The 14,516-nt window shown below is 40.2% G+C and overlaps 1 protein-coding gene and 1 long non-coding RNA gene across 2 annotated transcripts; one reads left to right on the top strand and one right to left on the bottom strand.

Moving 5' to 3' along the window:
- Positions 1–858: 858 nt before the first annotated feature.
- LOC121912073 (ras-related protein ORAB-1-like) lies at positions 859–10,085 on the bottom strand. Its single transcript, XM_042434136.1, has 6 exons — positions 9,659–10,085; positions 6,298–6,370; positions 5,790–5,885; positions 4,978–5,073; positions 1,988–2,119; positions 859–1,314 (listed from the first exon to the last, which is right to left on the bottom strand). The coding sequence occupies exons 1-6, from the start codon at positions 9,670–9,672 to the stop codon at positions 1,114–1,116; spliced, it is 612 nt and encodes a 203-aa protein (XP_042290070.1). The 5' UTR covers positions 9,673–10,085; the 3' UTR covers positions 859–1,113.
- Positions 10,086–10,239: 154 nt separating this feature from the next.
- LOC121912074 lies at positions 10,240–14,494 on the top strand. The gene is made up of 3 exons (XR_006100010.1): positions 10,240–10,319; positions 10,673–10,979; positions 14,407–14,494. It is a non-coding gene; the product is annotated as an uncharacterized LOC121912074 (long non-coding RNA).
- Positions 14,495–14,516: the final 22 nt, after the last annotated feature.

Here is a 14,516-nt window from a genome sequence, read left to right as displayed (position 1 = left end):
CACTGTTCTGACATTCTTATCCATACAGCAAACACTGGTCCCAGAGTTCCTTTCAAACTGAATTCAGTTGCCTTTATTATGAAAACAAAAGAACATTGTATTTTATATATGCAATTCTGTACTGAGATTACACAGCAATTTGCAAACAGACCCTATGTAACTGGCAGTAGATTTGCCAAATGAATGTAGAATAAATAATTAAAACAGCTTTTCTACACATCTCACCAAGAATCGCAGACAGGTCTTTCCATTTCATACAGTCTGGTAGTACAATATTTATTTTCAGTTGAAGTGTTACATGTTGAGCAACAAACTTACAGTTGTCTTCAGCCACAAATTTAATGCAGAGATAAAGAGTCAAGACTATCCCAAGAATGTATTGAGCACTACAGAACTGGCAAATCAGATTTTACTTATATATATATACATAATGCTTATGTACATATACTGTTGCACTAGACTTAAGATGCTGGACAGTGAGACACACTGCTGTGCAGAAAATAAAAACACACCTTGAAATGGGGACAGAGCGACAGACACATGCTGATATAAACAGCAACAGAAATCATTGAAGGAAAAGAGAAACGACAGAAAAGATCCGTACAAACAGAAACCTTAATGAAACAAATTCAATTACCAACCCTGCTGTAGGAATGCAGAGAAACACACACATACACACACACATACACACACACACACACACACACACACACAGACCGTTCTCATGAATCTGCATTCAGAGGGCCAAATAAAAGATTAGTCTCTGAGAGGTCTGAGATGGGAGGTGATGGGGGAGGAGTCAGGGCCGGGTCGAATGATCACCTATCTGTAGAATTTGTCATCAATAACAGGACAGTATGACAAGAAGGATGCTTTATTTGTTTTTGGTAGTGCGGCTACATTATGTACAGTACAAATACAGGCAACTTCATCTTGTTCTCACATACACACGTTGTGACTCATGTCTTCCCTGTCCTGTCTGGTTGTGGTGGGCCTTTGCTGGGACACAGTGGAGTTTAGAGGAGGGTGGCGGCCGGGCTGACAGGCCTGCAGAGGGGGGGGGGGGAGGCAGGGAGGGAGGGTCAAAGTGGAAGTGGCTTCTCTCTCTCTCTCTCAGCAGCATCCTCCTGATGAAGGCTTGACAGTAGTGCCAGGGGTCAGCTTCACGTTGGGTTTCTCCCCTCCGCCGGCTGTGGCCCCGGGGCCCATCCTCTTCTTTATTTCAGCAGCCATGGTCATGAAGGCCTGCTCCACATTGGTGGCGTTCTTGGCGCTAGTTTCCAAGAATGGGATACCCAGAGAGTCTGCAAACTCCTGGACACAATGTAAGGAGAGATGGCCGTGTTTAGGCATATTTTTTTGTTTTTGCTAGTGCTGAGCGACAGGGCATGAAATGGCAGAGAAACACTAAGCATTACAAGACATTAAAGGGGACAGCAGAGAAAAACACAGGATGTACTGTAGTGTAAATGTGAGGAATAAGTTCAGAGTGTAACCTGAGTCCTGGATTCTGTGTGTCAGTACATGCTGGAGGTGTGTAAAGGCCTCAGTCTGCTTCAAACTAAATGCTTCTCATACTCTCTATCAGCATCTGAAAACCATTTTCTCACATCTGAATTGGGGGGGGGGGGCAGCATCCCACAATTGTGATTACTTTCCAAAACAGACAATCAGATGTGGAGGTGTCAAAATAGGCATGGTTTGCACTTCTCTCTGTGCTGCAGGTTTCCCTACAAAGGCGCCCTCTAGAGAGAGACCTATCTGAGTTTATCACACTAAGAAGAAGGTTTTTTTGAGTAACACATCTTAAATAAGTCATCTGTCAGTTATCTCCCATATCTCTTTATTGTTGTACTAATGAAAAGCTACTGACTCCCAACCAGTAAATTGGATACAGCAAAAGAAAATAAGGAAAGAATTCAAATACAAAAACTGTTAAAAGCATAAAAAGGTTATAATCAACACGTTATGTGCCTGGGAGCCTTACCTTTGCTGTTGTGTAATCCACCACCTTCTTTGTTGTCAGGTCACACTTGTTCCCAACCAATAGCTTGTTGACATTTTCACTGGCGTAGCGGTCAATCTCCTGTAGCCACTGTTTGACATTGTTGAAGGACTCCTGTGACAGGAAGCAGACAAACATTAGCAGAGGAGGTTAAAGATCTACTACAGCAGCAGCTTTCACACACACTCATTCAAGGCGGCTGTATATTTATGCTAATGCGACTTCTATCAGCCCGCCACACTATTTATTGAAAGTCATTCTGTCGCTCAAACAGCCCCAGTCTTTTCTATTCTGCTCTATTCATTTGTTGCAGTAAGCTAATGTTGCTGCATTAAGTTACTGTTGATACCAGCTCAACACAACAAATGTGCAGCAGTGGTAGGTCCTCACTGTGAAACAACCTCAAGACTCGCTGACAGTGCCAGTGAGCTAAGTTCACATTTTTTAAACATTAAACACAACACTTTTAGCAACTCCTGTAAAAAAAAACTACACTACACAGCAGCTTAATGTTTGGTTCTGGTTTGTGAGCTGGAACCATGCACAGGTGAAGTGGATAGATGAAGGGATGCAGGAACGTTTTACAGTGCTTCCAATATGTAATGAAGGAGCGATCGATCCTACATGAAGACTTGTATTAGACAAGGCAATCATGTCAGGATGTGGGAAAAGTTCCACAGCAGAAAAATCACTGTTTTCATCAACTATAAAAGCAGAGTGGATGAAAATACCTGCTTTACAATTGCAACTAGTCAACATCACAGGTGAAAATCTGCCTACTGAGACAAGTATCAACTGAGAGTCAAGTTCAGCAGCGATGAAGTGTTCCCAGAGACTCCTGCTTATCATGTCCAAACCATTCCTGACTTGCTGTGTAATCACAAAAGGCGTTTTTTCTTCACCATGCAAATCATCTTCTGATCATCCACAAGACTCCTCGGTCTACCAGCTTGTTTGCCTTTTTCTAGTTTTCCTGTGTTCACTTGCATTTTTAAAACAAACCCACCTGATGATTTTGGCAAACCAAGTACCTTTGATATCTCTGATAGATTTGAGCTTTTTTTTTTTTTAGCCTCATTATTATCTTCTTCACGTGCATGGTCACTTCTTTACTCCTCATATTGACAGACAACTCCACCTCAATCTAAATGGCAACTTTCAATCATCTCTGAGCCACGTTTCAGCTCTTTTATGCTGAACTGATGTTGGAACGACACACAGCTACCCAACAAACATTTAGTAACCAAGTGTCCAATTACTTTTGAAGCCCTAGGCACTATGTTTTAAAAATATTATATCTCCCACACAGTCTTTCTATATTAAACCACCTGCTCAAATGAAATCTGAGACTTGGCACTTTCATGTAGTATCCATGACTTTATTTACATCATGTGCTGAAGCACAGAGCCTGAAGAACAAAACGTGGAACTGTTTAGACTGCTGTTTTAACTGAACTTTTTCATTACCAACACTGCTTCCAGGAAGACCCACCTCTCATTTCACCACCACCACTTATTAAACAATCTCCTGGTGCCAAGCAACATCCAGCTACTGGAAACCAGATGCATTTTTGTGAAAACCTAAAAGATGGAAGCTAGAGGCCAACCTTAAAAACAGATGTATTCCTGGCCAAATATAAACCACACAATAGATGCTAACAGTAGATAATGTTTCAGCCATCTAAAACATGAACATTTTTTGTTGTTTACCCCTGAATCAAATCTGTTTGACCCGCATTCAGAGTCATTCAGTGAGAGTTTCATTCTTCCATTAGTGGAGGACAGACTGATTTCTCCTCATCACAGACCAGACAGCAGTGATTTGAGTAAGGTCTTAAACACTTATTATTGCAGTTAGGGATGTCAACGGTTAACCACTTAGAATATTTTTGACTGGTTACGCATGCATACCAGGGTTGGGTACCAAACTTGTTACTTCATGTTCAATCGGTGCCAAATTTTGGTACCTTGTGGGACTGAGAGTGAGCACAGCCCCGAAATAAGTTTTAAAAACACACATTTCCAGACTGAAGCCTTTCAAACAGAAGCTCCAATACTGACAGGAGCACCAACCCGCAGATACAAAGAGATGTGACAGATCCATTTTACCAGCCTGCATGGCAGCAAGCAGCTAGTTAGCATGACTAGCATCATTAGCATAGCCATGCTTTGCAGTGTGTAGTCAATAGACTGTATAAAAATAAGGTGTAGCTGCAGTGTCTCCGGTTTAACAGCAATGGAGGCAGGTAACAGGTGTGTTTACTGTGTTTGTGTGCTCTGAAAGACGTCACGGCGTATCTGTATTAACAACGTAGGTGTTACTTTGTTATTAGGCCATAACCCAGTTGGTGTGCTGAATGATTGAGACCCATATCCTGCCAATCAGTGAGGTAGAGGGTGAAGGATTGAAAGAGCTAGTTCGGTAACTCAAGCCTGAGTAAATTATGCCATCGAGAGCTTTTGTGACTAAACACATTGAAAACACTTTGAAGAAGGATGAGCTAAAAGTCAAGCCAAGCAGGGCAGTCAAGCTAGTTCTGACCACCAAATGCTAGACAGCTCTCCCAAAAAAAAGCTACATCACAACTCTCTTAACAATGAACTGGTTAGTTACCAGTTATTGGGTGTCGGTCTATGGAAAGTAACCGAAACTGACATCCCTAATTGCTGTCTAACTCTGTACTCCACCCCGCCCAGCTATAAGTGAAAACAACAAGTAGAATCCTCTTCTCTGAGGGCTGCTAAACTATTCAACAGGTATCCAGGGAGCCCTAAACAAACCCAGGAATGGTTTGTTACACTGAATTTCAATGTCAAACCCAATTTAGATGGTAGGAAGTTCAACCTAGTTCAATAAACAAATGACCATGTCTTCCCATATGAGGTTCCCATGACAAAATCTCATCTGCTAGTGTAGAAATGTATTAAACACAGAGTTTGAATGGTCAGGAGATGGTGTGTTGTTACACTGACCTGGTCTGTGACGTCGTACACTACGATGATACCATGAGCACCTCTGTAGTAGCTGGACGTGATTGTACGAAACCTCTCCTGACCCGCTGTATCCCACTGTCAAAGGAAAAAAAGAGGGAGGTGATGACTTGCTGTGTGCTTACATTGGGGAAGACAAAAGAAACACTCTTTGATATTAAATATCTTTAAATTTGACCATTGGACAAACACAATTCAAGTATTAAGTGCTTCCTAACACAATTTTATTCTTGTGAGAGTCTAAAAGTCTCCTGGGATGTTCAAATTCTCCACCGAGAGCCACAATAACAACAGCAGCATTCATAGTTCATCACATGTGTCTACTCTCTTTACATGCTCATTCCTTTTTGTTCCAAAGGAGACGTCTGGTGATATTCTATGTTTTTGTTATTGTCAACAAATCCTTAATGACTCAAACCAACAATGAATTAATCTGACAACAAGTATTGTGTGTGTATCAAAGCCAGATATATCTCATTCCTCTGTGCCATAGAGCTCCACTGTTGTCTAAACACACATCAATGACATGTTCCTTCCTCACCATGAACACAAGATTTACATATTTTGGGCTTGGAGATGACAGCCACATACTGATTAAGGTTTGGTTTGGTTTCTTCCTGGGATTAGTTGATAATAAGAAAACTATAGAATATCACCAGACTGATCCCTTAATGTTTAGAAGGGAAAATATGTTCTCCTTCCCTGTAAATGTGGCATTCTGGGTGAGCCAAAGTTACTGAAGGGCACTAATATGAAAGAACTTAAAAGCAAAACTGAAACCAGAAGTTACTTACAATCTGAAGTTTAATGGTCTTTCCATCTAGTTCTATGGTTCGTATTTTGAAGTCCACACCAATAGTGCTAATGTAACTTTCTGTGTATGTGTCATCCTGGAGAGAGAAACAGAGTCAGAGTTAGACGGCTCACACATCCTGTTCACTTCCTGCTTCACTGTGCACACACATGAACAGCACCATCAGTCATTACTAACACTAGTGGAAAATAGACCGGAGGTTTCAATAGTATACCAACAGGTGAATGAATGTGTTACAGTTTGCTCATGTGAGCATCATATCCTGTGAACAATAACTTGAATGGTTTCTTATTCAGGTAATAATAAACCCAGTTAAGATAGTGAAAATATACTGTTGAATAGTGACTGCTGCCTGCTTAGAGGGAAGATAGAGATGGTTTTTTTTATTAACATTCTTGCATTTGTACAGAACTACACATTCAAGCCTGTTACACAACACAAACAACACATACATAGACTATAACATCATACATTTTGGGGAAACTTACTGCAAATCGGAGAAGAAGGCAAGACTTTCCAACACCAGAGTCACCAATCAGGAGCAGCTTGAATAAATAGTCACTGCAAGGTAAGGGTATAGGTTAGCAAAGTAATAGATTACCCATTTGACTTCATAAATAGCTGCCATAGTGACAGCCTGAGAACACACAAGTCAGTGATGGGTCCACTTCAGTCTAAAACCTTCTAGTTCTTTGATCTAATGTCCATTTCAGTTAGACACAAATATGCTGATGGGTCGTAGTGTCTGATAGTGTCATTACATCATTTGGCATCATGGGTGAAAGGTTCGCATTTTACAAGAAAAAGAAACCGTCAGGACAATGAACACTGCTGAGCTCAGCCATATTTTCAGAAGGACATGCAGGAAGCCAGCAGATCATGTGATTGGACACATGAAGCAGAGCAGGAAGAGTGGAGAGGTTCTCTTTTCTTGACCACATATTGTACCTATGTGCTCCGGTTCTCAGTTTAGTCTAATCCATGTTTAAGTAGGAATTCACCTTGGTTTTTAATCACATGGTCTACAGTAGTTTCAGTTTTGGTTCCTGGATCAGAGCTCCTTGCTCCTCCTGAGGTACTTCCCAGAGACCCAAACACAAGGGCTAGTTATGTCTACTATCAATATTAGGATACAGAATGGGACATTTGTTAAATGTTTTTGTTTCAATAAACAGTTGCGTTGCCCACTTCCTGTCTACTCTTTTTGTGATGAGTCAGCAAGAGAGGAAAAAAAGAACTAAACTTCATTTAATTTGCTGATTGTTTCAAAATTGTTACCAACAAAAAAACCCTCTGACATTGTCTAAACATGAGTCACACAACTGTGTGGGATTTTGAGCAAAAAATGATGTCTCAGACAGCATGCTTTTCAATCCATTACCAGTCTAATATGCTTCATATTCACAGTTGTTGAGATGCCATGGAAGCCCAAGCTTTTTGTTTCTGGGACTGAAAGTTTGGGATTACAGAGTCTGACATTGTATTCTACTGTGAGAGCTGCTCACTTTTCCTTCTGTGAGAGCACTGTTCAGGCACAGGACAACTACCATATTAAGGGCAGGGCATTCTGAATTACATTCAGATGAACCAACCCAATGACCCACTTAAAACACATCTTGCAGCAAGGCAAGCATAAGCAGCCTACAGCCTGCAAACAGGTCTAAACTACATCCTGCTTCACTTACACCCATATCAAATTAGGCAATATAATGATAATACTTAACCTCCCAAAAACACACACAGAGTATCGACGCAATGTACACACAGGTTACTATGCCTGTCTAATATTTGGTTTGTCAAGTGTTCAGCCTTTTTCTGTGTCTAACTGTTCCTACTGATCCTCTGCAGCTCTACACTCTGATAAAAGAATCCTAAAACAACACTTTTTTTCTCTCCATCTCTAGGACTTCTCCTACAAATTATGGTCTCGGGGAGTGAAGTCCTGAGTGAGGACCTCTTGTGATGGTGGAAGAATAATGTGCAACTCCCTGTTTACATGGAATGCGGGTGTCCTGGTTACAAATAGATCCCAGCATGGAAACTTAATATTCTACCTTATTCACACACGCAACCTGACCTGAATGACTCGTGTCAGTCAATCTATTATAACTAACAATCACAATGTGGCAAAAAAAAACCCTACTGATATGCATCACCAGCAGAGGAACAGCAGTAATGTGCAACTTTATTCTCACACATCAGCTGAGCCGGGAAGTCTTATCCTGCCTCCCTAAACCGTCTCCAGTTCCTCTTCTTCTCATTGTAATAGATTCCAGTCATGCCCCCTTCGTTAAGCCTATGACTGGGGACAATGGCTGTCCCTGTGCAAGGCTGACGGCTCACTACTCAACACATTTCTCATGCTTCCACGTTGGAAAGCCGCATCACCGGCGTACATGGTTACTGATGCCTATGACGTTACCATAGCAACCTATGCAGATAAGTCGGTGATGTCTGGACACACAAATCCAATATGATCACTTGCAAATAACAGTACAGATAGTCTGTCTTATAGATCTGATTTGAAAAACAAATTTGATTTGCCTATAGTCTGAACAAAGTCCTACATGCAAATTCCAATTACCATCACGCTCGTAACTATTCACCACAGTATCCCAAATACGCCACTGATCAAAAGTCAAGCTGTGCAATTTAGAAATGCATACAGACACATAATTGCTTGCTCATCATTTCAAATTCAAGTGTGGTATTCAGCGTAAAGAACTGTGCTCTAAACTGTAATGTGGATAAAGATGCCTCCTTTTCATTTTACCATTGACTCTCATGGAGTAAGAAGGTTTTGGACCTCGCCTAGGGGTATCTAGTCTGTACCAAGAAGGTGAATCATTAATACACGATTAACAGTCTACAGAGGAATATGGGGATCAAATATCAATGTCTATAATAGATTAACGACAAGATCATTTTTTAGCTTAAAGAATGACACTGTGAAACAGCTTGCCAAATCAGGGAAAATTGTACTCATAACTACAGTCCACTCATCAATTTATGAATGGAGAGCCACAGAAAGACAGAAAGCTAAAGTAAGTGATTGCTCAACACTGCTGTGGTGAAATCGTGGGCTTGTCCTGTGGCATGTGACCTACACATGACTGAGACTGGAGGGGCTGCTTCAGCTCTACAGGACAACAATATGACTGAAAACTGAGTCATGCTCAACTTCAGGTAATGCGTAAAACCGGTTACCTGGCCGTAAACAACGGGTCACTGCCGCTTCAGTATCTGTTTGCTGACAGTAGCGAGGATATCAGTGGGCTATCAAATAAACCCACAACACTGAACCATAACCACCAACCAAACGTTACAAATGTCATCGATCAACATTTCTGATGAAGGAAGCCATTGTAGTTAAGTCGTATCCATTATAATTTTATGAATTCAATAGGTCAATTCTAGCTGCTACCGCTGATAATATAAATAGACTAACAGTTCCGCACAAAGACAGACTCGCAATAACGGATACAGGTAGCGTTAGCAGTCAGCAAGGCACCTTTGTCCTGTATTTACATCTGTGCCGCTGCCCAACAGCTGGCTAACAGCTGGCTAACAATGTTCCTCAGAGGACTGAATGTACGCTTCGTAGTTTATTAAAACACAGCTATCGACTGATTTCTGTTCAACACCAACATACCACCAATATCCCGAGAAAATGTTCACAGCAAGTTATCTCAGGCAGGCATGAGGCTAATGTCAGCTGACGTTAGCTGCTAACTTAGCTCAACTGCTAATATTAAGTTATTTGCCAATAGCTGACTTACCTGTTAGCCCATGGCTAACCTCAGCTAGCTGGTGAGAATCTAACACAGTGGTCTTTATAATGATACTTACTATTCAGGATTCATTGTTGACTCGTTGTATAGGGTATCCCGTGTCGTGAAATGTCTCTTGTCCCGTGTCTGCAAATAAACAGCGCTGTCTAGCTAACACTGCTCCCAGAAACTGAACCAGAACCAGAAACACGGCCGGCTGGTTGCTGCTCAGTAAAAATCCAAAATGGCTGCAACTCCGACCAGGAAACAGCTAACATTAGCCAGCTGGTTAGCCGAGGCAGTAGTAACACAAAGTGCGCGGCTTGATTTTACAGATGCCTGGTCTTTTAGAAGAGACTGTTAACTCGTTCTTTAGCCGTAACCCGTCAGCGGATAAACAGGGGATGTGTATGGATGTCTCCCTCTCGGTAAGTGTGTCGTTACCGCAAACAGCAACCTGTCAAGCCCTCAGAGAGATTACGTCATTTAGTGAAACGTGGCAAAGAAGAGTCAGCGAGTGCTCTGTGTCAAGGTACACATAATACGCAGCTTCCGGTCAAATACTTCAAAATAAACCACACTAAGGTGCATTCTGTGCGATTCACTTCTGCTTAACAGTGATGCTTTTATTTTTAAAGACATGACGAGCTTGACACATCTGCTGAGTAAATGAGTTTACCATACCAGCTTCACTGCTGTTTATCCCAGATTGACACTCTATTGGCCCGTGGTCCCTAAAAGTATGTATTAGTGTGAACAAATTACTTTATTAGAAACATTCAATATAATCTAATAACATTGCAAACAAGTGAGCCGTAAATCCAGAAACTTCTCTCCTGAGTTCATGTCATGAGTCACGGTCTTGTTATCACTAGTCTTCAGAAATAGGTGTGAGTAAGAACGGTGGTAGCTCATGTCAGCACCTGTGCACAGGTACAAATATCATGAGTCATCATGAGTCAGTCTGATTAATGGTAGCAAATTATTTTTTCTAATCATACCTATAAAGAGTCAGTGGGTTTTAAAAAATATTTTAAAGGTACATTATGTTAAAGATATGCGTGTGCTTTTGTATGTTTGTCTGTTTTTTCAGTCTGCTGGTCTACAATGACAAACACAACTTTACCTCCTGCTCTGCGACATGGCTACTGTCCACTTGATTCAAAGTATAGGTGACATTCTTTTTTATAACTCATTCCAAGTCAGAAGGCTAAAGTCCAGGTGTCGTCATCAGCCACTGGTGCCAAAATCCAGTTGCAAATGATGTTGCATTTCGTCAAGTCAACTCTTAAGTCATCGGATTCATGACTCAAGGCTGACTCAATTGTCTTATGTCCACTTGAGTCCACACTTCTGCAATATAATAACAATTTGGCTGACATACTGTCTGATCAGCACAGGTAAGTAGTGTTCATGTTTGTGTGTTGATATTGTGCAAGAGAAAATTAAAGAGAAAACCTCAAATAAATATGTAATAATCAGATGGTCAGAGGGCTGTCTGGTTCCAAGTTTTCCTGTTTCCTGTTTGAAGTAATAAGCATCACGAATCACCCCTGCCTTGGGTCGGGCCCAGACCCTTAGGAAAGAGCTGGATCATTGTGGATTACAGTTTTTTATGATTGCTTAAGCATGATTTTGAAAACAGAGTTCATTTTGTCAAAACACTAATCACAATTCATGCAACCACACATACAAGTAGCAGAACACCTCATATCTTTTGCAAAATGAAACACTTCATTCAAAACTATGTAATAATTCATAAAAACCCCATTTTGTCACAGTATGGATCACACATGGTTCATATGAACTGATTGTTTGAACCACTTACAAACTGCTGTGCTCAACCTGAAACATCTCTACTTCTAACATTTCTACTTTTCTAATGATATAGTCTCACTTTGATTTTTTGAGTTTGATTTTTTCAGAGATATTATTAAAGTACATGAATATATCGACCAAACACAACACACAAGACCAGTACTGCACACCGATGAAATCAAGACTGGTGGTGAGTCTGTGTCTGTTGGGAAAAGGGAGGTTCTATTTTCTTATGGCTTCAGAGACTTTATTGTAATTATTATTCATTTCTCTCCACATTGTAACATCAGTCAATACATCTATGCATTTCCAAAGGTTGCATTTTGCACTGAAAATCAGAACAGAACATATTCCAAATAGAATGTGTGGTCACTGAGGATGTTTGTTTGAATTTCTCTGAGGCGTATCGCATTATTGGCCAAAACCATGTTTACAATAGCTCTCTCTTGTTCCTCTGAGAATATGGTCCCCTTCATCCTTGATGTTCTAGACACTCAATCCTATGTAGACCAATCAAATTACATGTAAAATGTCATAGGACAGTGTACAAGGCATTGTTTCAAACATGGAATGCAGTGAATTGTACTGATTTTACTTTAGAAGGTAGAGAAAAGTTGTTTTTCACCTGTGCTCTTGTCGAAATGTCCAAATAACTGTTGCAACAGTATATCTGCTGAGGATGGGCTGAACTATCTGTCCGGCCTCTGTCATTGTCTTCCTCCAGGTCTACCTCTACCTCTTCCTCTCCCTACCCCTCTTCCTCTGCGAGCTCCCCCCTCTCATCCTCACTCTCCCTCCTCCTCTTCCTCTTATTGCAATGTTGCCTTCCATTTTTGTTGAAGACAGGTACACTCACCTGATGCCTTTTTATAAAGCTTACCCCTGATTGGTGAGTTTACACTTAAGCACCTCAGTTTCTGTACACTTGACGGCCATGTTTAATCAGTTGGTTTATAGGTGTGGTATTTTGAAAGGCAATGCCTTGAAATGGCAAAGTAGTGACATCATGTTAGATTTCTGTGTAATGTGGAGAAGTGTGTTTAGTGTTTTGCAAAAAGTGTGAAGCTGAGAACGTACTTATAGTTGTGCAGATCTGAGCTGATGTTTTGCTCCTTCACTAACTGTGTTAGTTAATTTTAGTGTGTAAGCAATCGTAAAAAAACTGTAATGTATCTTTTGTAAGTCATCATATCTAATGGAGAGTATGTATAAAAAGATTCAGGCCACTTCCTCCCCATATTGCATTGCACTGCCCCCTAGTGACCCAAGGGTCAAAGTGAAAGAGCATGCCATAACAGAATCTCTGTGAAGACTTACTGGTAAGTCATGCAAATAAGATCAACTAAAATGATAAAGACAGTAAATATAGTAAGTAGTAAATATTAGGATGTCTACATAAAGATTTTTGTTCTTTATATTACCCACCTTAATTTTTGTGAAAAATTATTTATTACATACAAAAAAAAAAAAAAAAAAAAACAGAAAAAAAAGAGACGATTTCAGTCAGGAAGGTGATTAAGACACACTTTGGTGCTAATACAATTCTTCATATGTAGTACAGTGGTACAGGAGCACAAGAAGGAGAGAAACAGAAGGGCACAAGTAACAAGAAAGACAAAATCTAAGATAGGAAGAAGAAAAGGGGGAAATCTATACAAAAAGTGTGTATAAAATACAAGAATTCCAAATTGCAACCCCAAGAAAGAAAAGAGAAATGTACTATTATGAAAATGATCTTTCAGGCATTCCTTTGACCAATTATGTGGCCCAAGGCTTCAGTATAAGCTATACAGTGCATATGCTGTTTTAAAGGGATGTTACTCTATTTTTGATCAAATTCCTCAACATTTTAAATTTTTGATAAAATATGTTACTATAAAAATGAAAACAAATGAACTGAATTATTTTCTTCATAGACTACAACTTGTAAGATTAGAATGAAAAAAATAAATGAGAAAAAAACCTGAAAATTATTTTCAGATTACAGATTAAAGTTTCAAGCCTGTTTCACCTCCGATCACATCGACCATCGCATAAGCGTGTGGTCAAAATTGTGCGCTATTAAAACTGTAACCACTCCCAACATGATGTCACAGTGTGAAATGATAGGAAACTGGCTGAAATAGAAACAAATCTCATCAGAAAAAAACAAACAAAATCAGTGCTCTGCTGTTTTCAACCCCTGAAGAATGCAAAAAGGTGGTACAACATCCTGGAGTTACAGATTACAAGTAAGTAGCAGCTCCAACCCGTAAATTATAAAATAGTTTTTTTTACAAGGGCATAAATATCATGATATAAATGGTCCTCTGCTGCCACCCTCACAAATGTTACAGTAACAGCAGGCAAGCTGGCTTCTCCCAGTCATCTCACATGTATTCTAGCTTTTCACATACTGGATAAGAGTCCAGGCCTGAAGACATATACACGCCCATATTGAGTCATAGTCATAGCGCCACCTACTGACAACAGGAAGTCAGCCTTATATGAGAAACATAATCCAATTTACATGAAATTTATATGGTGTGGTCTCCACATGATATACAGCAGCATGACATATGATTAGTGGTTGTTCTCTAGCTCCACATATACATTGTCCAATCTGCAGTAAACATGACATGTTTGGCTTGAGGATTTCTGCATGTCAAGGGAGCTCCAGTAAATGTATTGCTGCATTAATGACCCACAGGTGATCAAACTGTGATCAAATTCAATAAATCAGGTGGGTGGAGCAGTTAGACTTGTCAACAAATATGAATATGGTGCCTCTCAGATCGAGGGAAAGATGCTGCTGTAGGTTCCACTTATCTTTCATTTGCAGTGGAAGAACTCGTCTTTGGCTTTTTGAGTTTGAGACAGCAGGAAGAGATGGAGTCATGTGACCTTTCAGCTTTCTTAAGAATGTGGCTTACATTTCTTTTTACATTTGCTTATATTTTCCTCACTGTATAACAATAATATTCTGAATCTACTTGTTCCAAAATTAATGTACCATGTGTCTTTATAAAGTTGGAGCCAACAGAGTTGAAGGGGTTGAAGGGGAAGATTGTGAGGAAACCTGTGTCAACCACTGACAGTGAATTTTTGCTAATAAATTAACAAAACACAATAATTACAGG

The sequence above is a fragment of the Thunnus maccoyii genome, chromosome 14 (genome assembly GCF_910596095.1).
Source record: "Thunnus maccoyii chromosome 14, fThuMac1.1, whole genome shotgun sequence".
Taxonomy (NCBI): Eukaryota; Metazoa; Chordata; class Actinopteri; order Scombriformes; family Scombridae; genus Thunnus; species Thunnus maccoyii.
The sequence above is the reverse complement of the archived record's forward strand: the minus strand, read 5'-3'. Positions and strand labels throughout refer to the sequence as shown.